Genomic DNA, 24,315 nt, shown 5'->3' with positions numbered 1-24,315 from the left:
GGGGGGGGGGGGTCAAGTAAAAGCAAAACACAGCTGAAGCCAAGGGGGAGGGGGGACTATAGACCGATCCAGAGGATAGTGAAATGTATAGAGGGTCAATTAAATGAAAGACAAAATAAACCTCTCAGTGCAATAAGGTATATTAATGTGGGTAAGAAAAATGTGATGTGTATATGTTTACACAATTGTTTATAAATATGAGAAATAAGATTTTTTTAAAAACAGTAACATTTGTATGACTTGGCGACCAAAATGTGATACTGATACCCTTGATCCTGCTGTTCCTTTTCCTCTCATTACTAATCCTGACATTACGTTGGAGGGAAGATCATTCATGAAGCAGTTGAAGATAGTTGAGCTCAGGTCACCACACTGAACCCCACTACACTGAAGAACTCCTGTGACAATATCCTGGATTGAGATGATTGGTCTTCAACAACTACAATTGTTTTCCCTTATGCTGTGTTGTCTGGTATGATTCACAACACTAAAATACTGATAAGTGCTTCACTGCAAAATTTTTCATCACCATAATTATAGCTGCACTGTCGTGTGTAAAATTCCTTGATATTTAACTTCACTTCAATGCGTTCACTGCATGGTATCATTCTTTATAACATTACGAGTGCTATTGCACTGATTTGTTTTTCCAAATGTTCAATACATCTGTCACCCATAGCATATAATCATTCCGATAATGGAACACTAAAGGAGAAACATGATTTACGAGTAAACAGCAAATCACCTGAATCAGACAACATAAATTCGATGATCGCTGGTTTGAATTACATACCTTTACAATTAATACTTTTGGAATCCATGAATTTACCAACATTTCAAAAAATAAGATTAATACTGGATTTTCCCCCCCATGCGATTAAGCTAATATTATTCATCTTCATTTCACTGCTAGTCTGAGATACATAACCTGTTAGAGAGAATGAATGTTCTTCAGAACACACAAACAAGCATAGGTAACATTTTTACATGTCATCATTTAGTACAAACAGGCAGAATGTAGCCTGATTAGGTAGATTTATGGCTAAGTAGCTCCAAGTTTCATAATCCTCATTTTTCACTGATATTGGACTGCATTTCCTTTGGTAAACCACTTGCTTTTCAGCAGCACAGCAGACTTATTATTGCATTGCCACTCTTAAATTGAGGCTTTCTCCATTTCCCTTTCTCTACTGTATCCCCCACACAAAGTAGGGATTTGACTGCTTACCCCGTGATCACCCACTGCATTTAAATGACAGCAAGTAACTGGTCTCGTTGTTTTCCAGTAACCCATTGCACCAGCAAAACAGTGATAGTGATACTAAGGCTCATTGAAATATACGTAGCCTAGTTGAGGTTGAACTTTCCCCGGTACCCGGGAGTCACCAGCCGCAGCGACGAGGTCTCACCCGCGCGCTGATTAATACTCGTCTCCACAAGCGGAGACCTGGCATGATGGCCACTCTAGGAATCTTGGAAGGCATTAGACCCCCAAGGTGGTCAGGGACAGAGCAGGGCACTCCCTGGCACCTTGGCACTGCCAAGGGTCATGGTCTGAGGAGGGCCATGCCCATGAAAGTGGGATATAACAGAGCTTCATAAATGTGGGGGAAGTGAAAGGGGTTCCTGAAAGGGGGTTGGGGGGGCTTGAAAGAGAACAGTCCTCAGTACTCACCTAGGAGGGGGGGATAACGCTATGTCTGCGGGGGATGGCATTGTCCGTATTTGGGGAGTGTGTGGGTGTGGGGGACCCTCAAGCTCACTTCGAGTTCAAGGTATGCTTTCAAAATAGTGCCCCGATCTCTGAGGAACCGGTCTCGCCTGCTAGTTCAGCTCCCCACTGCTGAAAAGCTCTCTAAGTGTGGATTAGACGAGGCAGAAATCCCCAAGCTAAAAATAAAGTGACTAAGGGCGCTATCTACCAGCTACGGCGCACCCGAAATGGAGGGGGGAGCAATATGACTGGTAAATGTCGGGAGAGGCCTCTTCCGGGATTTAGCCGGCTCACGAGATATAACGGCATCTCACGAGATGTCGCAATCTGGACCCGCCCATTCTGGGTGAGATTAGTATTTGGCAAATCTGCATATTAGAGTGAACAGGCTAGTCTCAATCCAATATTTGCTTTCCTGATCTACCTGAGGCTTAGGGATCTAATTCCTTTTCCTCCGAGACCTTAAGCGAGTGCTATTCAGTACTGGTCCCCACACATGGGGACCAGGCATGGCGGCACTTGGGTGGTCTCCCAGGGGATTGCAGGCCCCCGGGTGGTTGGCCTCTGGGTGGGGTGGCACTCTGGTACTTCTGGTGCCACCTGAACACCTTGGCACTTGCACCCTGGCAGTGCCATCTGGGACTATGGTAGTGCCAACCTTGCACTGCCAGAGTGCCCAGGTGACACTTCTAGGCTGCCAGGGACACTGCCAGGTTAGTGGTGCCAGGCAGGCATTGTGCCCATGCTAGGGATTGGGCCAAGGGCTGTCCTGCCTGTGTGAGGTGTGGAGGGGACCCAAGGACACCCTTGGAGGTGAGTTGGGGCATCGGGGGCTCCGGGTGTCGAGTCAGGGTGTTGAGAGATCGGGGTGCCATTAAAAATTTGCGCCCGATCTCCTCCTGAACTGGGGAGTTCAAGCGAGCGGAGATCCTCAGTGCAGGTCAGTGCATGAAATAAGACTGAGCCCAGCCTCAGGGGTAGCATTCACCGCTAGGCCACCAATAGAAAGGAGTGCTGTTAGATAGCGGGATCGTTGGCGCTGCATGCAGTACTGGGAACAACCCCTCGATGCCCACCCAGAACTGACTCTTTTTTTTTTTTGGTTAGATCACACCCTAGTGTGGGTGAATCCAGGTCTGGATCTCACCGAAAAAGCTGGTGGAAACATCTGCCAACTTGCCCTAAATGTCACTTTTTTGCATAAAACTGGGGAAAGGTCGATTTTAATAAGATCAGATATGATTTGGCTAAAGTGGACTGGGAGCAGACACTGTTCGACAAATCTGTGACAGAACAGTGGGACATATTCAAGAAAAAAATAGGGAGACTACAGGGCCAACATGTTCCAATCAAGAAAAAGCGAGAGCCCAACAAATCTAGTGAATCCTGAATATCAAGGGATCAATTGCACAGAGCCGAGAGTTGAATACAACTGAGGCTTTATTACTCTAAGATGTGTGGGCTCCTACAGCAGCTGGCGAAATGGCTGCTGTATAGGGAGCACACATATTTATACTCCGCCTACTGGGCGGAGCCAGCAGGCAGGGACTACCCCCGTACCTGTAGTACATGGTCTTACCACACATCTTCTAATATGTACAACAGTGATGATTACCACAAGGGATATACAGCTTTGGATAAAAAGAAAAAGGGGAGGCTTATGGCAGATATCGAGGGCTTAAAATAGCAGAAGTTTTAGAGGCATACAGAATGTGCAAAAGGGAACTTAAAAAGGAAATTGGGCGAGCAAAAAGAGATCATGAAATGATACTGGCAGGTAAAATAAAGGAAAATCCTAATTTTTCTACAAGTGCATTAGGGGTAAAAGGATAACTAAGGAAAGAGTAGGGCCATTAAGGATGACAGTGGTAATTTGTGTGTGGAGCCAGAGGATATAAGTTTGGTTCTAAATGAATACTTTGTGTCAGTGTTCACTCATGAGAGAGACAGTGTGGGCATAGAAATCAGGAAGAGGGACTCTAATACAATTAAAGAGATTAATACAGACAGAGAGGCTTTGAGCGGTTTGGCAGGTTTGAGAGGTGACAAATTTCCAGGGCAGGATGAAATGTATCCCAGGTTATTGATGGAGGAAATAATTTCCAATTGGATTGGATTTGATTTATTGTCATGTGTATTGAGGTACAGTGAAAAGTATGTTCTGCGTACAGTCCAGACAGAGTGTTCCATAAATGAAAAAACATAGGACAAACACAAATACATATAATGTAAATACATAGACAGAGGCATCAGGTGAAGCATACAGAGTGTAGTACTACTCAGTAGAGAAGATGTGTGAAGAGATCAGTTCAGTCCATAAAGAGGGTCCCTCAGGAGTCTGGAAATAGCGAGAAAGAAGCTGTTTTTGAACCTGTTAAGTGCGTGTTCTCAGAATTTTGTATTTCCTGCTCGATGGAAGAAGTTGGAAGAGAGAATAATTTGATTATGCTTTATGCAATATATTTGATTATCCCAAGGCAGCAGGAGGTATACACAGAGTCAATGGATGGGAGGTGGTTTCACGTGATGGACTGGGCTATGTTCACAACTCTGTGGTTTCTTACAGTCTTGATCCGAGCAGTTGCCATACCAGGCTGTGATGCAGCCAGATAGGATGCTTTCTATGGTGCATATTTAAAAATTAGTAACAGTCAATCTGGACATGCCGAATTTCCTTTTGTTTCTTGAGGACGTATAGGCTCTGTTGTGCTTTCTTGTTCGTACCATCAACGTGGGTGGACCAGGACAGATTGTTGGTGATGGGCACACCTAGAAATTTGAAGATCTCAACCACCTCCACATCGGCACCATTGATGCAGATAGGAGTGTGTATGATATTTCACTTCCTGAAGTCAATGACCAGCTCCTTAGTTTTGCTGACATTAAGGGAGCGATTGTTGTCATTACACCACTCCACTAGGTTCTCCATCTCCCTCCTTGGTGTACATGTACACCCATCACTTAAGGTACTGTGGTTACAGTAGTTAAGAAGGCATATGGTATACTTGCCTTTATTAGCTGAGGCATAGATTTGAAGAGAAGGAGATTATGCTGGAACTGTATAAAACATTGGTTAGGCCACAGCTACAGTATTGTGTGCAGTTCTGGAATCCACATTATAAGTGGGATGTGATAGCACTTGAAAGGGTGCAGAGAAGATTAATCAGGATGTTGCCTGGGCTGCAGAGTTTTAATTATGAAGAGAGATTGGATAGAGTTGGATTGTTTTGCTTGGAACAGAGGAGACTGAGGGGGGACATGATTAAGATGTATAAAATTATGAGGGGCATAGATAGAGTAGACAGGAAGAAACTTGTTCCCTTGGTGGAGGGGTCAATGACCAAGGGGCATCGATTTATGGTAAGGTGCAGGAGATTTAGAGGGGATGTGAGGAAAAACATTTTTACTCGGAGGGTGGTCGGAGTGTGGAACTCACTGCCTGAAAGGATGGTGGAGGCAAAGACTTTCATATTATTTCAAGAACTATTTGGATCTGTACATGTGGTCCCAAGGCATATAAGGTTATGGCCAAGTGCTGAGAAATTAAATTAGAATAATTTAATGGTTGCTTTTGATGGGCAAAGACAAAATGGCTGAAGGGCCTTTTCTGTACTGTATGACTCTATGAGAATTGTGCCCTAAATCTACAGCAGCAGCATAATACTGAAGTTAGAGGTAGAATGAAAGTCACTGAAAATGACCACTTCCACCTCTCTTCTTACTGCTCCAGTGGATATGGCTGTATTTATTTATTTTTTAACTTATACATTCATGGAATGTGGGCATTGCCAGATATACAAGCATTTATTTCCCATCCCTAATTTCCCCTTGAGAAGATGATGGCGAGCTGCCTTCTTGAACCCCTGAAGTCCATGTGGGCAGCATGGTAGCATAGTGGTTAGCACAGTTGCTTCACAGCTCCAGGGTCCATGGTTCGATTCCCGGCTGGGTCACTGTCTGTGCAGAGTCTGCCCGTTCTCCCCGTGTGTGAGTGGGTTTCCTCTGGGTGCTCCAGTTTCCTCCCACAGTCCAAAGATGTGCAAGTTAGGTGGATTGGCCATGCTAAATTGCACTTCGTGTCCAAAAAATGTTAAGTGGGGGGTTACTGGGTTACAGGGATAGGGTAGATTCATGAGGTGGGATTCTCCCATTCGGCGACAGAGTGTCCAAGCCATCGGAAACGCCGTTGTGTTTCACAACGGCGTGAATGGGCCGCTGGGAGTACCGATTCTCGCCCCTACAGGGGGCCAGCATGGTGCTGGAGTGGTTCACGCTGCTCCAGCCTCCCATCCCGGCGCAAACTGTGCGCCGCGGGATCCGCGCATGCGCAGTGGCGCCGGTGCCAACCCACACATGCGTGGTGGTCTCCCTCAACACGCCAGCCCCGACACAGCGTGGCGCGGGGGTTCAGGGGCGGGCGCAGAAGAAAATAGGTCCAGGGAGCGAGAGGCCGGCCCGCCGATTGGTGGGCCCCGATCGCGGGCCAGGCCCCATCGGAGGCCCCCCCCGGCGTCGAAGGCCCCCCCCCCCACAGGCCACCCCCCCCGACCCTGCGCGCAGAGTTTCCACCAGTTGCGACCAGGTGTGGATGCTCGGCCCATCCGGGCCGGAGAATCGGTGGAGCGGCCGCGTGACCGGCACCACGCCGAACGCGCCAGCGCCGATTGCCGGTGTCAGGGCGGTCGGTGGGCTTCAGTAGGGTGCTCTTTGTAAGGGCCGGTGCAGACACGATGGGCTGAATGGCCCCCTTCTGCACTGTAAATTCTATGATGTGGTGTACATAACCCACAGTGCTGTTAGGAACGGAGTGACCTAGTGACAGTGAAGGAATGGTGTTATATTTCCAAGTTTGGATGGTGCATGGTTTGGAAGCTGCAGGTGGTGATGTTCCTATTGATCTGCTACCCTTGTCCTTCTAAGTGATAGAGGTTGTGAGTTTGGAATGTACTGTCAGAAGAGCTGTAATGGGTCAGGGTTTAGAGAACCCCAAAATGTATCATGGAGTTCACCTGACCCACAACTTTTAATAGATTGTGGTATGGGGAGCACAGGGCCCACTCTACATGCGTGGACTTCAGAAATGGAAAAGTATTCTTTAAAACAAAACAATGTTTATTCTATGAACTCAAGTTAACCTTTTTAAAACAAACAGTGACTATCTTAGCAACCATTAATTCAAAGATAACCCCCAAAGAATACAACACTAAGTAATCCTTTAAGCTGTCCTCTTAACATTCAAAAGACTTAACAACTTTAAATAGAAGCACATCAGGGTTTACATTCAATACTGAAAACATTTAAATTTCTGAATTCACCAAATGATCAAGAGATAGTCCTTCATGGCAGAGAGATCAACAGTACAGCTGCTTTGTCTGACTTCAGCTGCAACACACTGCTAAACGAAACCAAAAAGACAGAGACACACCCAAGCTTTTCTCAAAGTGAAACTAAAAAGCAGAACCAGAGCTCAGCTCCACCCACACTCTGACAGAGTCTTCATGAGTTGTTCCTTGTAGATAGTACATACTGCTGTCACTGTGAGCCACAGTATCATTGGATTTCTGGCATTTAAGTCGTGGGCCTCCTCTGTAGCACTGAATTACCCCGAGGAGCCAAATTATGTTTATCATTGACTCTTAACCGATCAAAAAGGGTTGGTGTCATGGCAGAGGATTGGTTCGTGGTTTGAAGTTCTGTTCCTACACTACTCTGCAAAGAGAAGAACAATAGCCTGGACTTTCATCCTCAAGGTGGGTAGCTGGAATCGACAATGTTTGGCTTGGCCTACCTACCTTCGAAGGAACTGCCCGCAAATCTCCACTTCAGGGGAGCGGGTAGAGGCTGGAGTTGGGCTAGCCAAACCAGAAGAAGTGCAGAAACGGCTACACGGTATGAATGTGGGCTATTAAAAGGCCCGCCTCAGTGTGATGGAATTTTGTCCAAGTTAAAATAAAAATACATAAGCCCCCTATTCCTTACCCCTCTCCCTTCAAACACTCCACATGCCCCATCCATGCCACCTTATACCTCCATCCACCTCCTATGGCCCTGTACGCTCCTTATGCCCAGCTCAATCATTCCGCACAACACCTATTGCCCCTGAAGCTCTCACAGCAAATTATGACACCTGCATGTCCAACATTCACTCTGCACTTTCTAGGACCGATGAACCTTTGAATGCATATTGGTAGATGCAGCAAAAAGCCTTGCAAATAAGTACTCTATTCATAACTTTCACATCTGTTTGGAAAAAATTCTTCATTGCAAGCTAATAAAAGTGTCAATCCTCCAGGTCCTTTAAAACATCAAAATACACAAACCACAAGCCCCTGAAAGGGCAGCACGGTAGCACAAGAGAATAGCACTGTGGCTTCACAGCGCCAGGGTCCAGGTTCGGTTCCCTGCTGGGTCACTGTCTGTGAGGGGTCTGCACGTTCTCCCCGTGTCAGCGTTGGTTTCCTCCCACAATCCAAAGTCGGCAGGTTAGGTGGATTGGCCATGGTAAATTGCCCTTAGTGTCCAAAACGGTTAAGAGGAGTTATTGGGTTACGGGGATAGGGTGGAAATGAGGGCTTAAATGGGTCGGTGCAGACTCGATGGGCCAAATGGCCTCCTTCTGCACTGTATGGTCTCTGTTCTATGAAACCATCCAACTTGTGTAAATGAACATTGTGAAATTGAATAAAGAGCCTGAGCAGTCATTTAAACAACGTTCCCTGTGGGGAGCAGGTGTTCTAGCACCATAACAGCTGCCTAGGCTCTTAGAAAAGTTTACAGAATAAGGCTTGAATGAGAGCCCAGCCAATCATTCAGTTTGCTGAAACAGTTGCTCCATAGAGGAAACATTGTTTGATGGACAGCCGAGGCTATTTGATCTCTGTTGTTAATTTCACAATGTTTCTTTACACATGTTAAGTGGTTTCCAGGGTTTGCGGTTTGTGATAATTTAAAGGGCCTGGATGATTGGCACTTATATTAGCTTGTCTTCTGTTTTGTTCAAACAGATGAGAAAATTAGCAATGGACTATGTTTTCCAAAGCTGCTTTTTACACATTCCACTGTACAATCTAAGGTTCTGGAGGTGTTGTGGGTCAATGGCATGGAAATGACAAAGCTTGGAATAAGGCCATGAGGAACCATGTTGTGTGGATAGTGTGGGGGGGAGGGGGGGCATAACTTGACATTGGGGGAAAGTTTTTATAATCTTAAAAACATATACTTTTCCAAATTAGGGGCAATCTAGCGTGGCCAATCCACCAACCGTACATTTTTGGATTGTGGGGGTTAGACCCATGCATACATGACAAGAATGTGCAAATTCCACATGGACAGTGGCCCGGGATCGAACACTGCTCCTTGGTATCGTGAGGCTCACTGGGTGAAAGATGAGCACGTTTTGAGCTTACCTTTCAAAAGGTCCCCTCGTGCAGATCAGGGTTCACGACACCTCTAAGGGACCATCAATCAGGAGTCTTTAAAAATCTGACCTGATTCTATGAAAATTGCAGAGGAGTAGTTAATGCCCACCTCCACAACAGAGCTAGCCAGGTCGGAATTGCCAGCTGCAACATTTAACAGGATCTAGCCTTCAAAGGCATTCCTGAAAATTAGGCAGTCTGGGAACAGTGTCAGAAATCCCGGAATTTGGATCCACCCACTATTGTTAAAGGGCTGACGAGTCAACGCATCTCAGTGAAAATCCAGGCCAATATCCTGGTTAATTTGAATTTTGCTATTAATTAATGCATTCTCAGAAATGTATGACTTTAGTGTGAAAAAGACATATCCTTTAAAACTGAACAGTAATGTTGTTTCTTTAGGCAGGAGGCAATGGCCTGCTGGTATTGTCATTCAACATGTAAATGGGCATAATTTCCTGGGGCCTGGATGATGGTAAAATTTGAATCAAACTTTTATCACTGCTGCCTCAAAGTGCCAGGAATCCGGGTTCAATTCTAGCCTTGGGTGACTGCCTATGTGGAGTTTGCACATTCTCCCCGTGTGTGTGTGGGTTTCCTTCAGGTGCTCCAGTTTCCTCCCACAATCCAAAGATGTGCAGTTTAGGTGGATCGAACACACTAAATTTTCCCTTGGGGTTAAAAGGAGAGAGCGGGAGAGTGGGCCTAGGTCGGGTGCTCTTTCAGAGGGTCGGTGCAGGCTCGATAGGCCATATGTACTCTTTGTGCTCTGTAGGGATTCTATGATTCTTTACTCAATGCTGGTACGTTCTAAAGTATGTAAATGAAAGACTCTACAGAACATTGCAAGTTTAGTTGAGGAATAGGTGATAAAATTCAACCTTAGAAAGGGGACAGAATGGTTGATGGTGGCTTGGTGGTCCTTTATGTCCTACCTCCTCTCTCTCCATCATCAGCCAGTTTCATGATTTTTAAAAGCACACTAGCCCTAGTGGAAGCCGAGAATCGCGGAGGCCTGAGAGTAACCGGCTCAGGCCCGCTATTGATATGCCAACGGCGCTTACTGTACGTGTATTCTGGAACGCATTTATGTCGCTGTTGAGGTGATGGAGAATTGCGATTTGGCATGAAATTGGCGCCAACCCAGATTTCACCATCGGAGCCAATTCTCTGCCCAATTATAGAATCCAAACAGTGCAGAAGTAGGCCGTTCGGTCCATCGAGTCTGCACCGGCCCTTGGAAAGAGCACCCTTGTTAAGCCCACACCTTCACCCTATCCCTGTAACCCAATAACCCCATCTACCTTTTGAACACTAAGGGGCAATTTAGAATGGCCAATCCACCTAACCTGCACATCTCTGGACTATGGGGGGAAACCGGAGCCCCTGGAGGAAACCCATGCAGACATGGGGAGAATGTGCAAACTCCACACATACAGTCACCCAGGATTGAACCCGGGTCCCTGGCGCTCTGAGGCAGCAATGCTAACCACTGTGCCACCATGCCGTCCCAATTCTGGCACCAGCTGACGGAGTATCCCACCCATTAGTGTTTAATTTGGACCTTGGCTGTTGCTTCATTATTTCTCAAAATTATCACATTGGAAAAGCAGAGTATCCTATCAAGGTTGGAAAGTTATGTCTTACATTTCAAAGACACCAAAACACTCCCTCAGTATTGCACTGGAGTGTCAACCTTGATTTTTAAGCTCAGGTCTTTGGCACTTGACTATTTCCTAACTTCAAATCGGTTAAGAGAAGAATTCCCTCAAATACGTGGGAATACCAGATTTTCAAACTTTTGCATCTTAATGGTCAATTCAAAAGTGACCAGATCCATTGGCAATGAAGTTCTGGTTGGAGGACATTATCCAAATGCTGAGGTGATGCTACATATTGTGTTGAGTGAGCTAAAGAAAGCATGTGAGAAAGTGGATATGACACACTTTTAAGGCTAAGTCTAAATTTAGCTTCTATCACCCTTGGTTCCAAAGGTTTTAAACAGTTGCATACAATAAAATAATGTATAACAGTTACGACAAGTTACCACTCTAGTCAATTCACTATTTTAATAAATGGAACAAATCCACCCTGGAGACTTGTGAAACTGAACATTAATCTCACAGTTCAGCCAGCTATTGTCCGGCAGTTGCAGAACGAGGAATAATCACTGAGCTGACCAATGTAATGTATGTGTAATAAAACTCATCAAATCTTACTTTGTCAGCTTGATTTTATTTGGGTAGTTTGGATGGACAATTAAATAAAACCGAGTGAGTTCTAAATGCATTGCCATCTCAAGGACAGATGATTGTCTGAAGAACATTATTGATAGAGCTAACAATGTTGCATGGGTTACAAATTCCACAGCCCGAATTTTATGTTGCTTGGGCAGTGTAGGCCCAACACGGAAGTGCGTGAAATTGTGTGAGAAAACATCAGGCGTGCATCGCAACGCCCTCACGGGCTCGCACAATATTTTGGTCCGCAAGCGTGCATGAGAGTCAGAAGTGGCCTCCCGACAATCCGGCAGGCAATTCAACCCATTAAGGGGCGAGTTTGCACAATTGTACGTGGCCTGTCTGCTTTTCCGGTTGTTGGGCAGGTGATTGGCCAAGCAGCCTTTACGTTTCAGCTGCCACCTCGATCTAGGGAGGGGTAAAATGTCATGGCTGAAATTAAATTCACAAAGGTGCATGGGGACTGAGATGTGTGTTTGAATGCGCTGCCTGAACACTCTTTGCATAGCTTTTCCATCGCAATTTATCTGCTACAGGTCTGCAGCTTACTCCTCCACAGTGGTTTTCTCCCATGCAAATTGGGAGCGCCAACCTAACCCTCCCTTTTATCGGCGTCTGCATTCCTTCCGCCCTCCCTGGCAGCATTGAGCCTTTCCCAGCATGCGTTTCATGCTGGCTGCCTGTTAATTGGCCAGCCAGTGTGGATTGCGTTTCAGGGTTGATCGTGTCCAGGAGTGTGTTCCACGCCCACTTCCGGGCCTGCCAAGTGCAAGTTCAGGCCCACAATTTATTTTCGTAATGTAACATTTTGAACACACAAAACACACTTCTAAATGATTGTACCACTAAAAGGTTAACAAATCATACTATCGTTTAGTTGAGTTGATTTTTGTACAATTGATTTTATTTGTCTTTAGTAATACATTTTAGTATTTTTGCCACACGGTAAGAATTCGGCACCATCAAAAAGAGCATGGATCAGGTATAAGCTAAAGACCTCAAGGTCATCTCAATTATATACTTTCATACAAAAGAACCTCAGGAGACAACCCATGTTGCAGCTTTGGGGCACATTCAGTTTCTACAACTGGATTGTCTCCATGAATTAAACTGGCAAATTAGTTTACGAGAGTTAATTTATTAAACTTTCTAAAACTAGAGGGCATAGGTTTAAGGTGAGAGGGGAGAGATTCAGAAGGGCCCAGAGGGGCAATTTCTTCACTCAGAGGGTAGTGAGTGTCTGGAATGGGCTGCCAGAGGTAGTAGTAGAGGCGGGTACAATTGTGTCTTTCAAAAAGCATTTAGATAGTTACATGGGTAAGATGGGTATAGAGGGTTATGGGCCAAGGGCGGGCAACTGGGACTAGCTTAATGGCAAAAACCGGGCGGCATGGACTGGTTGGGCCGAAGGGCCTGTTTCCATGCTGTAAACTTCTATGATTCTATGATTCTATCTCTTTTGATGAGTTGTGATGGGTTGCGTTAAGTCTGCTCAAACTAATTTTACATTAGAATCTAATCATTCCGAGAGTAAGAAAACATTGCCGTTGATTCAGTCTAGCCTTAATTTAGAGCCAGACCTTATAGGGAAAAGAACGGTATTCTCAATCTTAGGATTTGCGCGAGTTTACTCACCGATTGCAATAATGCAATGTAGTTATGTTGTTAGGCACAATGTGTCTGTGCAAGTCAGATAACCAACAGTTATTGCCTCTACACTCCAGATAAAAACACAACTAGTGCAAATGTTCAAGACGCTCTTACCAGCTGCTGTCCTGCTATGCCCCATGCTGCATATTGTAATACAGAATTTGCCACCTCCGGGGGATTCAATTCCCTCACTTCCCTTAAGTAAATGGAAAATTGAAAAAATATTAGTGGATTTTGCTTTAAGAAAATGGAGTTGAATTGAATTCTGCTATCATCAACTAAAAATGCTATTTCTAACAGGAAACCTGTGACAGCAATAGATTGCAAAATAAAAGCACATCAGTAAAAAATTACGAGTGTTTATTATGAGAGAATAGAAAACCATTGTGGTTAGTAAGAATTTGGATTGACTTTGCATTCATATATAATATGGGTATCTTGGAATACAAATTCCCTGAAAAGAAAGTTACATTTATTTTGGTTCCCTTCTACCCAGGTTTAGTCTCAATAAGTCTTCATGGAGAACAGCCTTCATTGCTCAATGTTGTTCTACCATTTTGACGGAAATGATTTGTTTTTCTCTGCCAACTTGGTTGGAGTAAATGGACAAGGTTGTGGTCTCTCAGGGTGATGTTACATTCAACTCATAAAATACGTTGTCATGATAAGAAACGCATCAAAACTTGAGCAGGACCAGACAGTCGCCACTAAATCAGAGGTACATCAATTTGAAGATCTGGTGCAAGGAAGTAGAAAACCACCTCAATCACAAGAGGGTCACAGAAACATGCTGTGTTGTTTATTCCTTCCACTGGAGAAACACCTGAAAGGATCTGAAAACAGACTCTGAAGGAAACACACACACTAATCATGCAAGGGGAAATTAATTAATTGCATTTTGTTTCAAATTTAAGCAAAGAGTTTTGAAATGTTTACGCAGAACAACGTTAGTGTAGATGCAAGGATTAACTTTAACTGTAACTTAATTAGTGCAGTGAACAATACTGGAGATGTTTTTACTTTGTCACCAGACTTGTTCACATTTTGGCAAGTCTGTGAGAAAAGGGTAACGAAATAGGCAAATATCTGGCTGCGTAGCTTTTTTGCAGCAATGTCCTAAAGGTTAATAACAGCGTGGTTTTATAATGCAGACTAAAGTTAGGCCTTTACGGATGGATAAAACGTGAAGCATGCAGCAGATAACAATGATCTTTGTGTCCTCTGTGGGACAGCACTGTAAGTGTCCCTGAATGCTGTTTGAAGATGCTAATAGTCTGTTCGATGATTATCCGGAAAAATGCATGGCACCATTGAATCTAAATTCAGTTTTCGTTCCAAAGTGTCATTAGCCAGAATCCATAGAACAGCCTTTTGTTCCCCAGGTAATGTTCCAAATTTGCTTTCTCTTTCAAATAATCCATGCAAAGGGGATTATCTTAAAATAAATGATTTGTAACTGCTGCCTGGAAATGAGCATTGACTTGCATGAACCCACGTGGCTGACCTTGGAACGCCTGGATATGGTGTTGTGCATGCTCTTATGGTCGTAAGTGCTATATCATAATGTCTCCGAATCCGGAACACCATGCGTGCACCATCAATACTGGACATTTGCAAATCTTCTGACGTGGGTGAATTACACTGTCCTGTCATTCTGCTACTATTTTTCTCTGAAATGTTTGCCGTGGCGATTAAAGTGTTAGTGACTTGCATAATAGGTCTATGCATTACTGATTCACTGATATAGCAGAATCCGTTGTGACAATCCAGGTGGACCAGGATTTCCTATGCTTGAGTGATATTTGCACAGCAGGTTGCAGCAGATGGCACAACGTCATGATAATCCACAGTCCACTTCTGACAGGTCATTGCAGATTCCTGATGTGCAGGTTTGAAGGACATCAAGAGCATCCGATGCATAGGAAGGTAGAAACAAAGGCCTGTTGCCCAGTTGGTGGGAAATTAATTTGCCGGAGCAGTTGTCCCACTAGAAACCTATTCCATGTTAAAATGCTGATGATCCCCCCTCTCTCATTCTGCGCACCCCCAACCGTGTTCAACTGGAGTCATTTCATTATCAAACATTGCCTCATGGAACATTCAACATAATAAAGGGTTTCCATAAGTTAAATGGAGGAAAACTACTTGTTCGTAAGTTCAAGCCATAAATTTTAAGATCATCCACAATGATTAAGTAAAAGGTCTGTTTTAAATGTTTTGTATTGCAGAGGGATGTAGGGACATGGAATGCCCATTTCATCAGGAACATTGGTAAATGCGGCATCCGTAAATGATTTAAAAAGGGAAGTCAATATATATTTGAGAATTTTTTTGAATACAGGGACAGGAGATGTGGATAGATTTGTCAGAGAGCCAGCACAGGCTTCTGTGATTCCTGCAGTTCTCATTACAAAAGTACCACAGATTGTCCAGGTGTCACGCCACGATAAATCTGGCCATTTCCTGTCTATTAGATTCAGAAATTGGATGAATAATTCACTAACTTAAGGCTAACTTCATAGAATAACTGTTTCTGAATAAAATACCTCTGGATAGAATGAGATCTTTGCGAAACAAATTTTAAAAATAGACTTACCATGTTTGCTGGACACCTATTATGATGGTGGGGAAATGGATACACCGATGCACTGTGACATTTTATTCCCTTTCTGTGTGATGTGCATATGTGTTTTTAAAGGAGCAGCTAATTCAATTTGACTGAGTTAGACCAAATCTTATGGGTAAACACGCTACAACTCGTTCTGTTGTAGTCACCACCATTTATACTTAATTTTTAATAAGGCAAGGTGATCTTTGATGGAAGTCACCTTATTATTTATGACTGAGTGCAACATTATATTCCAGAACTAAACATACATGCAAGGTGGCCTAATCTTTAAACTCCCCTTTACAAAGCCCTTTCACTAGCTTGATGAATGCGTCACTTACTGACACTTTTGCTTCTGTTGGAAGTAATAAAGAAATCTAATGATTCTTACTCTCCCTCCCACCAATTCTTGATTGGTGGAGGATAGCAACGAGAAAATAATGAAAGACCAGGAGCAAAGGGTAAGAAGGACAGGAAAAGCGAATGCATATGGGAAATCGTAAAAGCATTCAATTTGTGTTGTGTCACCATCACAAAATGGAATAGTCGTCTGCATTTGCAATCATTAACATTTGAATCAATTCTTCCAAACCACAGAGAAAACTGAAATGTTTTGAAATAAGTCCGTAAGATATTTCACTGACCTTGTATGTATGTCGTAAATAGCATATGATGCAGTGTACGAATGATGATAGACCTGTAAAAGATGAAACAAAATCATTGCATTATACTAGGTCATGGCCTCGTTGGCTTTGTGTGCTTAATCTAAATGTAATTCTGCCCTCCTGAGCATTTGTTTTTCTTTGAATTGAGCCACATGACAAAAAAATGAAATGCCGTAGTTATTCATTTTGTAAATTAATGGTTGGCGTTGAAATTGTGAAACAGAACAAATTAGCCACAATGCAGTATTTTTTCATTTTAGCCCTGATGCATGTTATTGCTACATGTAACTTTCATATCATAGGTGTTCATATCGTAATTCATACTTACACAACTCGAACTTTAGATATTAACAAGAGCAAAAGTAATTCAATTTCTACTGGCCTTAATCAATTTTAAATATTGGGACAGATTTGAACTTGCACCAGTAGGTTCAAAAGGAACTTGCAGGAGCCTGAAAATAGTTTTTTGCTTGATTATCTCAGCACTTCTGATTATAGAATCAGAGAATTTACAGTGCAGTAGGAGGTTATTTGGCCCATCAAGTCGGCACCAGCCTTGGAAAGAACACCTTACTTAAGCCCCTGCCTCCACGCTATTCCCATAACCCAGTAACCCCACCAAACCTTTTGGGCACGCAGGAGCAATTTAGCATGGCCAATCCACCTAACCGTCACATTTTTGGACTGTGGGAGGAAACCGGAGCACCCGGGGGAAACCCACGCAGACACGGGGAGAAATTGCAAACTCCACACAGGCAGTCACCTGAGGCCGGAATTGTACCCGGATCCCTGGAGCTGTGAGGCAGCAGTGCTAACCACTGTGCCACCGTGCCTGCCCTAATTTATGATGATGCCATCCTCAAAGTGACCTTCCTCTAGCGCACCTGCCTGTCTCAGGTAGTAGCCCCTTTTGGAACTTAGGACCTTGATCATCATTTTGCCAGTCAAGCAGGCAGTCCATGTGCTGTGTTTGATTGGCTCAGTTTTACCGAGCAGTACAGTAAAAGGGGGCACCAAAAAGATACATTTCCAAATCTTTTTGGGCCAGGCCTGCCTGCCTGCCAGAGCTATATTCGTTCCAGGCCACCCAACCTGAAGCTGGTAAGCTGCAGCAGGAGCTAATTGGCTCCTGCAGCTTTCTGGCAACAAGGTAATGAGGCCTAATGCTCGAAATAGACTTGGCCTCCTACCTGCATGATGGGACGTACTGTGGTAGTCACCACTGTGTATTGTATATACCACATACGAGGGTATTACGGTAAGGCCCCTGTACTACAGGTACGGGGGTAGATCCCTGCCTGCTGGCTCCGCCCAGTAGGCAGAGTATAAATGTGTGGGCTCTCCGAGCTGTAGCCATTTCAGCAGCAGCTGCGGGAGGCTCCACATCTCTATGTAATAAAGCCTCGATTACACTCTACTCTCGTCTCGTCGTAATTGATAGTGCATCAATTTATTACGCAGAGATTTTACAACGCTGGATCTCCACATCAAGCCTGATCGCCTGCAGCTGCACCCTCAAGCAGACAAAGCCAAGTCGGCCTTCGCACATTGGCTAGCTTGCTTTGAAGCATACATTGGATCTGCGACTGAACCATCCCCAGAGGCACAGAAGCTCCAGATCCTCTACACGTGGCTGAGCTCCGATATCTTTTCCCTCATCCGGGACGCGTCGACCTACGCTGAGGCCATGGCGCTACTGGAGGGAACTACACTCAGCAGACCAACAAAATCTAAGCCAGGCACCTCCTGTCCATGCGGCATCAAGTCCCCGGTGAGTCTGTGGAAGATTTCTGGCGTGCCCTGCACGCCCTGGTGGGAGACTGCGATTGCCAGGCCGTTTCGGCCGTTGAATATTCTGACCTGCTAATTAGAGACGTGTTCGTTACGGGCATAGGGTCGGCCTACATCTGCCAGCGCCTCTTAGAAGGGGCTACCCTCAACCTCGCAGCGTCCAAGAAACTAGCGATCTCGCTCACAGTTGACTCACGCAATGTACAGGCTTATGCCACTGACCGCACGGCCCACCCCTCCTGGGCATTGTGGACCCCGCTAGCGAACACCGCATCGTGGACCCCATCAGCGACCTCCCCCAGCCAACCCCAGGCCTGCGCCGCGCAGCAGCCAACCAACCCCGGGGGACCCAAGTGCTACTTCTGCGGACAGACAAAACACCCCCGGCAGCGCGGCCCGGCGCGGAGCGCGTTCTGCAAGGCCTGCGGGAAGAAAGGACATTTCGCTGCTGTATGCCAGGCCCGCTCGACCGCCACTATTGTCCCTGCACCCCCCCACGTGCGACCCGTGGGCGCTGCCATCTTCCTCGCCTCAGACCACGTGCGGCCCGTGGGCGCCACCATATTGCTCGCCTCACAAGACGTGCGGCCGTTGGGCGCTGCCGTCTTGCTCGCCATCTTGCCTGCCTCGGGACACGTGCGGCTCGTGGGCACCGCCATTGTCCCCGCCTCAGGACCCCTGCTCATCGGCCACCTCATCGGGCCGCTCATCGCCTGCAACCGCCGCCGACCTGTCGCGTTTCGCCTCCATCACAATCGACCGGTCCCGACTGCACAACCTCACGACCGCGTCGACGACAGTGAAGGTCGACGGGCACAAGCTATCCTGCCTTCTGGACTCCGGGAGCACTGAGAGCTTCATCCACCCCGATACGGTAAGGTGCTGCTCCCTCACGGTACACCCCATTAACCAGAAAATCTCCCTGGCCTCCGGATCCCACTCCGTGGCGATCCGGGGGTACTGCACCGTCGTCCTCCCCATCCAGGGTGTAGAGTTCAGCGTCTTCCTGCTCTACATCCTCCCCGACCTCTGCGCTGCCTTGCTAATCGGCCTGGACATCCAGTGCAGCCTCCAGAGCCTAACATTAAATTTGGCGGGCCCCTACCAACCCTTACTGTCTGCGGTCTCACGACCCTTAAGGTCGACACGCCTTCTCTGTTTGCAAACCTCACCCCGGATTGCAAACCCGTCGCCACCAGGTGAAGACGGTACAGCGCCTAGGACAGGACCTTCATCAGGTCTGAGGTCCAGCAGTTGCTACGGGAAGGCCAGCAACAGCCCCTGGAGAGCCCAAGTGGTAGTTGTGAAAACGGGGGAGAATAACCGGATGGTCGTTGACTGCAGTCAGACCATCAATTGGTAGACGCAGCTCGACGCGTACCCCCTCCCACGCATATCTGATATGGTCAATCAGATTGCACAGTACCGGGTCTTCTCGACAGTGGACCTAAAATCTGCCTACCACCAGCTCCCCATTCGCAAGGCGGACCGCCCGTACACCGCGTTTGAAGCGGACGGCCGCCTTTACCACTTCCTTAGGGTTCCCTTTGGCATCACTAATGGGGGTCTCAGTCTTCCAACGGGTGATGGACCGAATGGTTGACCGGTACGGACTGCGGACCACCTTTCCGTACCTGGATAACGTCACCATCTGCCCAGCAGGACCACGGCACTAACCTTTCCAAATTCCTCCACACCGCTAAACTCCTCAAACTAACCTACAACAAGGAGAAGTGAGTGTTCAGCACGAACCGATTAGTCACCCTCGGCCATGTGGTCCAGAACGGAGTGCTAGCGCCCGACTCCGATTGCATGTGCCCCCTCATGGAACTCCCCCTTCCCCACTGCCCCAAGGCCCTTAAACGATGCCTGGGCTTCTTCTCGTACTACGCCCAGTGGGTCCCTAACTATGCAGACAAGGCCCGTCCACTCATTCACTCCACCGTTTTCCCCCTGACAACTGAGGCTCACCAGGCCTTCAACCGTATCAAGGCCGACACCGCCAAGGCCGCGATGCATGCGGTCGACGAGACGCTTCCCTTCCAAGTCGAGAGCGATGCATCAGACATCGCTCTAGCCGCCGCCCTCAACCAGGCAGGCAGGCCCGTGGCATTCTTTTCCCGCACCCTCCATGCCTCTGCCCTTTATGAGCTGGCACCAGCTGGGTCCCGCCCTCTGCCCCGGCGCCACCCTCCCTCCCCCCAGCGCACCCCACCACAGCTCCCGCTCCAGGACGATCTGTCCTCCCCTTGGTCCCACCCGGGAATGAAGATGAGGTCGACACGCTCCCAGAGTCACCGACGACCGAACCAATGCCAAAATCGCTACCAGAAGTGCGGCGCTCGCAACGACGGATCAAGGCGCCCAATCGTCTGAATTTGTAAACTATTCCTTGAAATGTTAAACACTGAATGTAAATAGTTTTCCACCACCCCCGCTGGACTCTTTTTTAACAGGGGGTGAATGTGGTAGTCACCACTGTTGTATTGTATATACCACATACGAGGGGTATTACGGTAAGGCCCCTGTACTACAGGTATGGGGGTAGATTGCTGCCTGCTGGCTCCACCCAGTAGGCATAGTATAAATGTGTGGGCTCTCCGAGCTGCAGACATTTCGGCAGCAGCTGTAGGAGGCCACATATCTCTGCGTAATAAAGCCTCGATTACACTCTACTCTCGTTCGTCGTAATTGATAGTGCATCAACTACTCTGGTCAACTATCCGATTATTAAAATCGCTCTCATTGAGTCTCACTTCAGATCTGTTGATCTTGACATATCACTGATGAATCATTCAACGTATTTAAATCTTAAATTTCAGGAAATAATTTCTTCCACTCAATAATGGGAGTCTCTTGAGTAGAGTGAGTGAATATTTTTCAGCCTGCTCTCAGACAGTGTAATTAAGCTCAAATAGTTAACTCTAATGGGAATTCTACAATCTCTAGAAGTAATTTTCACACCACTGTTCCTGTAAAAATTTCACTTTTCTAGTGCAGTGAGATAATAGATAGCACCATTTAGGTGGTTACAGTAGCCTTATTACAATCAGATACTGCAAAAAACATAAAGTTACCGAAGGTTGTACAGACTGCAAATAAAATATCAAGGGAGGTTTAAATGTTGAAAAGCCCGAACATGCTACATCTTTTAAATGAAAGATACTTCTGATTTTCCATGAAAAACCTCACAAGGGAAAATATACAACTATTCTGTAAAGAAATAGAAGTTTACAACATGGCAGGAAGATTTCCCATCCAACATGTCTGTGCCATCTTCTTGCTGGTAACAATATGGGGCGGGATTCTCTGATCCTGAGACTAAGTGTTGACGCCGTCCTAAATGCCGTTGCGTTTCCCGACGGCGTCAACATGGCCTCAGGATCAGCAATTCTGGCCCCTACAGCGGGCCAGCACGACACTGGAGCAACCCGTGCCACTCCAGCTGCCGATCCTGGCGTCAGCTGGGCGCCGGCGGTCCGCGCATGCACAGTGGGACCGGCGCAATTTCCGCGCATGCGCAGTGCCTCCCTTCTCCGCGCCGGCCCCAACGCAACATGACGTAGGGCTACAGGGGCCGGCGCGGAACAAAGGAGGCCCCCAGCCCGAGAGGCCGGCCCATCCATCGGTGGGCCCTGATCGCGGGTCAGGCCACAGCGGAGGCCCCCCCGAGGGTCGGACCGCCCCTCCCCCAACCCCACAGGCTGCCCCCGCATCCTTCCACGCCGAGGTTCCGCCAGATAAGACCAGGTTAGAACGGCGCCGGCGGGACTCGGGTTTTTTGCTACGGCCGTTTGGCCCATCCCGGGCAGAGAATCACCAGGGGGCCACCGTAGAGCGGCCCGGCTGGCGCCTTGCCAACCGCGCTGGCGTCAATGCGAAGGATTCCACAACTTCCGGGCGGCCCGACGCCGGAGTGGTTAACCGATTGCGGGAGAATCCCCCCATAGTGCTCCAAACTAACCATATTTCTCTAATTGTGCCTCAATCACTGTCTGCACAAATTTGTCATTATCTCTTTGTTCATGTGCTCTCCTACATGCAGGAGGCTGGCAGGGCTCTGGAGTTCTCCTCGCAGCTCTGGCTGCGGTTACGGGCCAACGCACTTCCGTTTTTTTCCAATTATGGGTCAATTTAGCATGGCCAATCCTCCTAACCTGCGCATCTTTGGGTTATGGGGGTGAAACCCATGCAGACACGGGGAGAATGTGCAAACTCCACACGGACAGTGACCCAGGACCGGGATTCGAACCCGGGTCCTCAGCGCCGCAGTCCCAGTGCTAACCACTGCGCCACCGTGCTGCCCCGGGCCATGCACTTCCGGTCAGGAGTCTGCGCATGCGCACGGCGGCGGCCTGCAGCGGCTGCCCCATGGGACATGGCGGACTCGGACCGCTGAGCGGCACCAAAAATATAGCCCCTCTCCGAGATCGCGCGCGCCCGCGGGTCCGTGACGCCCGATCGCACCGCTGGCCGTCCATGAGGTCTCCCAAGGTAATTGATCCCTCCGCCCCCCACCAGGGCGGGCGCGGACTGAGTCCGCAGCCGCAACCCGACGTTCCCAACAGCCGATGGGTGGTTAGAACCACACCGTCGGGAACCCGGCCAGTTTTGCGCGGGGAGGGGACCCTGTCAATGGCCCCCTACCTGCGCCACGTAGTTTGCGTGCAAGAGACTTCTGAGCGATTCTGCGGGTACCGAAGAATCACGGAAGCGGCACCGGTCCCAATTTCCGGGTTGACGACCATTCTCGGAGAATCCAGCCCGATGCATTTACATTCAGAGATATCTCTGTTCCTCCATACCCATCAGCAACCTTTTACTGAGTGTTAAAGAGTAGACTCAACCTGCAACAATGATTAATGCTAAATGTCTCCCAGGCATGGCCTTGGGAGAATCGGGCACTGACATATTTAAATGAGCTTAATTGCTAACTTAAATATGTTAATCTGGACCTCTCCCAGCAAGTCTGGCGTGATGAGGCCGTTCGATCGCCCCCTTTGCGGATAGACCATTGCGGTTAGACCACTTCAGAATTACTCAACTGTGAAGGTCGACGGATGTAACAATGCTGACAGCTGCGGTGTGTAGAAGCTGTCAATCACAACCTAGTAAAATCAGTACGGTTCAATTCCCGTACCAGCCTCCCCGAACAGGCGCCGGAATGTGGCGACTAGGGGCTTTTCACAGTAACTTCATTTGAAGCCTACATGTGACAATAAGCGATTTTCATTTCATTTCATTTCATATTAATGAATGGCTTGTAGATCAAAGATCCAGAGAGTACAAACCCAGTTGACTTGTTTTCTCTATTCAGGAATTGACTGGTGATGTTTCCTATGTCTGAGCCAACAGGTGTATTACCCAGGCGAGTGTTAAAGTAGTGATTTTTTTTCCCCGCTGCCTCTCTGGACTGCTCTCTAGCTTCCAGACAAGAATCTCTCTTCTGGGGGCATTCCTGACACGGGTCTTTTTTCTTGGGAGCTTCCTGACAGGGGTCTCTTTTCTGGGTGTCTGTGGGGTGTCTCCCTATTTAGGGGGTCTCTTTATTTAGAGTGTCTCTGTGGGGGCCCTCTTTATTTAAGACCATAAGATATCGGGGAAAATTAGGCCATGTGGCCCATTGAGTCTGCTCTGCCATTCAATCATGGCTGTTTTATTTCTCATCCCCAGCTTCCTGCTTTCTCCCCATAACCCCTGATCCCCTTATGAATCAAGAACCTATCTATCTCTGTCTTAAAGACACTCAGTGACTTGGCCTCCACAGCCTTCTGCAGAAGTGAGTTCCACAGAGACACCACCCTCTGGCTGAAGAAATTCCTCCTCATCTCTGTTTTAAAGGATTGTCCCTTCAGTTTGAGGCTGTGCCCCTGGATTCTAGTTTTTCCTACTTGTGGAAACAACCTCTCTGCATCCACTCTATCTAGGCCACTCAGTATCCTGTACATTTCAACAAGATCCCCCTCATCCTTCTAAACTCCATTGAGTACAAAGAACAATACAGCACAGGAACAGGACCGTCGGCCCTCCAAGACTGTACCAGTCGTGATACCAACTTTAGCCAAAACCCTCAGCACTTCCTTGTGCCATATCCCTCTATACCCATCCTATCCATGCCTCGCATATCTCCTCTAAACTTTGCCCCAAGGACATTAAACCTATGCCCCCTGGTGACTGACCCCTCCAGCCTGGGAAAGAGTACCTGCCCATCCACTCTACCCATGCCCCT

At 47.1% G+C, this 24,315-nt stretch overlaps 1 protein-coding gene across 1 annotated transcript in view; it reads right to left on the bottom strand.

Moving 5' to 3' along the window:
• LOC140388578 (inactive dipeptidyl peptidase 10-like) overlaps positions 1-24,315 on the bottom strand; it is a 1,987,526-nt gene that overhangs the window by 258,620 nt on the left and 1,704,591 nt on the right. The window contains exons 6-7 of the mRNA XM_072473003.1: positions 16,275-16,327; positions 13,137-13,218 (exon numbers count right to left, since the gene is read on the bottom strand). Of these exons, the coding sequence (XP_072329104.1) occupies positions 13,137-13,218; positions 16,275-16,327 (135 nt within the window). The remainder of the gene's footprint in view (positions 1-13,136; positions 13,219-16,274; positions 16,328-24,315) is intronic.

The sequence above is a fragment of the Scyliorhinus torazame genome, chromosome 2 (genome assembly GCF_047496885.1).
Source record: "Scyliorhinus torazame isolate Kashiwa2021f chromosome 2, sScyTor2.1, whole genome shotgun sequence".
NCBI lineage: Eukaryota > Metazoa > Chordata > Chondrichthyes > Carcharhiniformes > Scyliorhinidae > Scyliorhinus > Scyliorhinus torazame.
The sequence above is the reverse complement of the archived record's forward strand: the minus strand, read 5'-3'. Positions and strand labels throughout refer to the sequence as shown.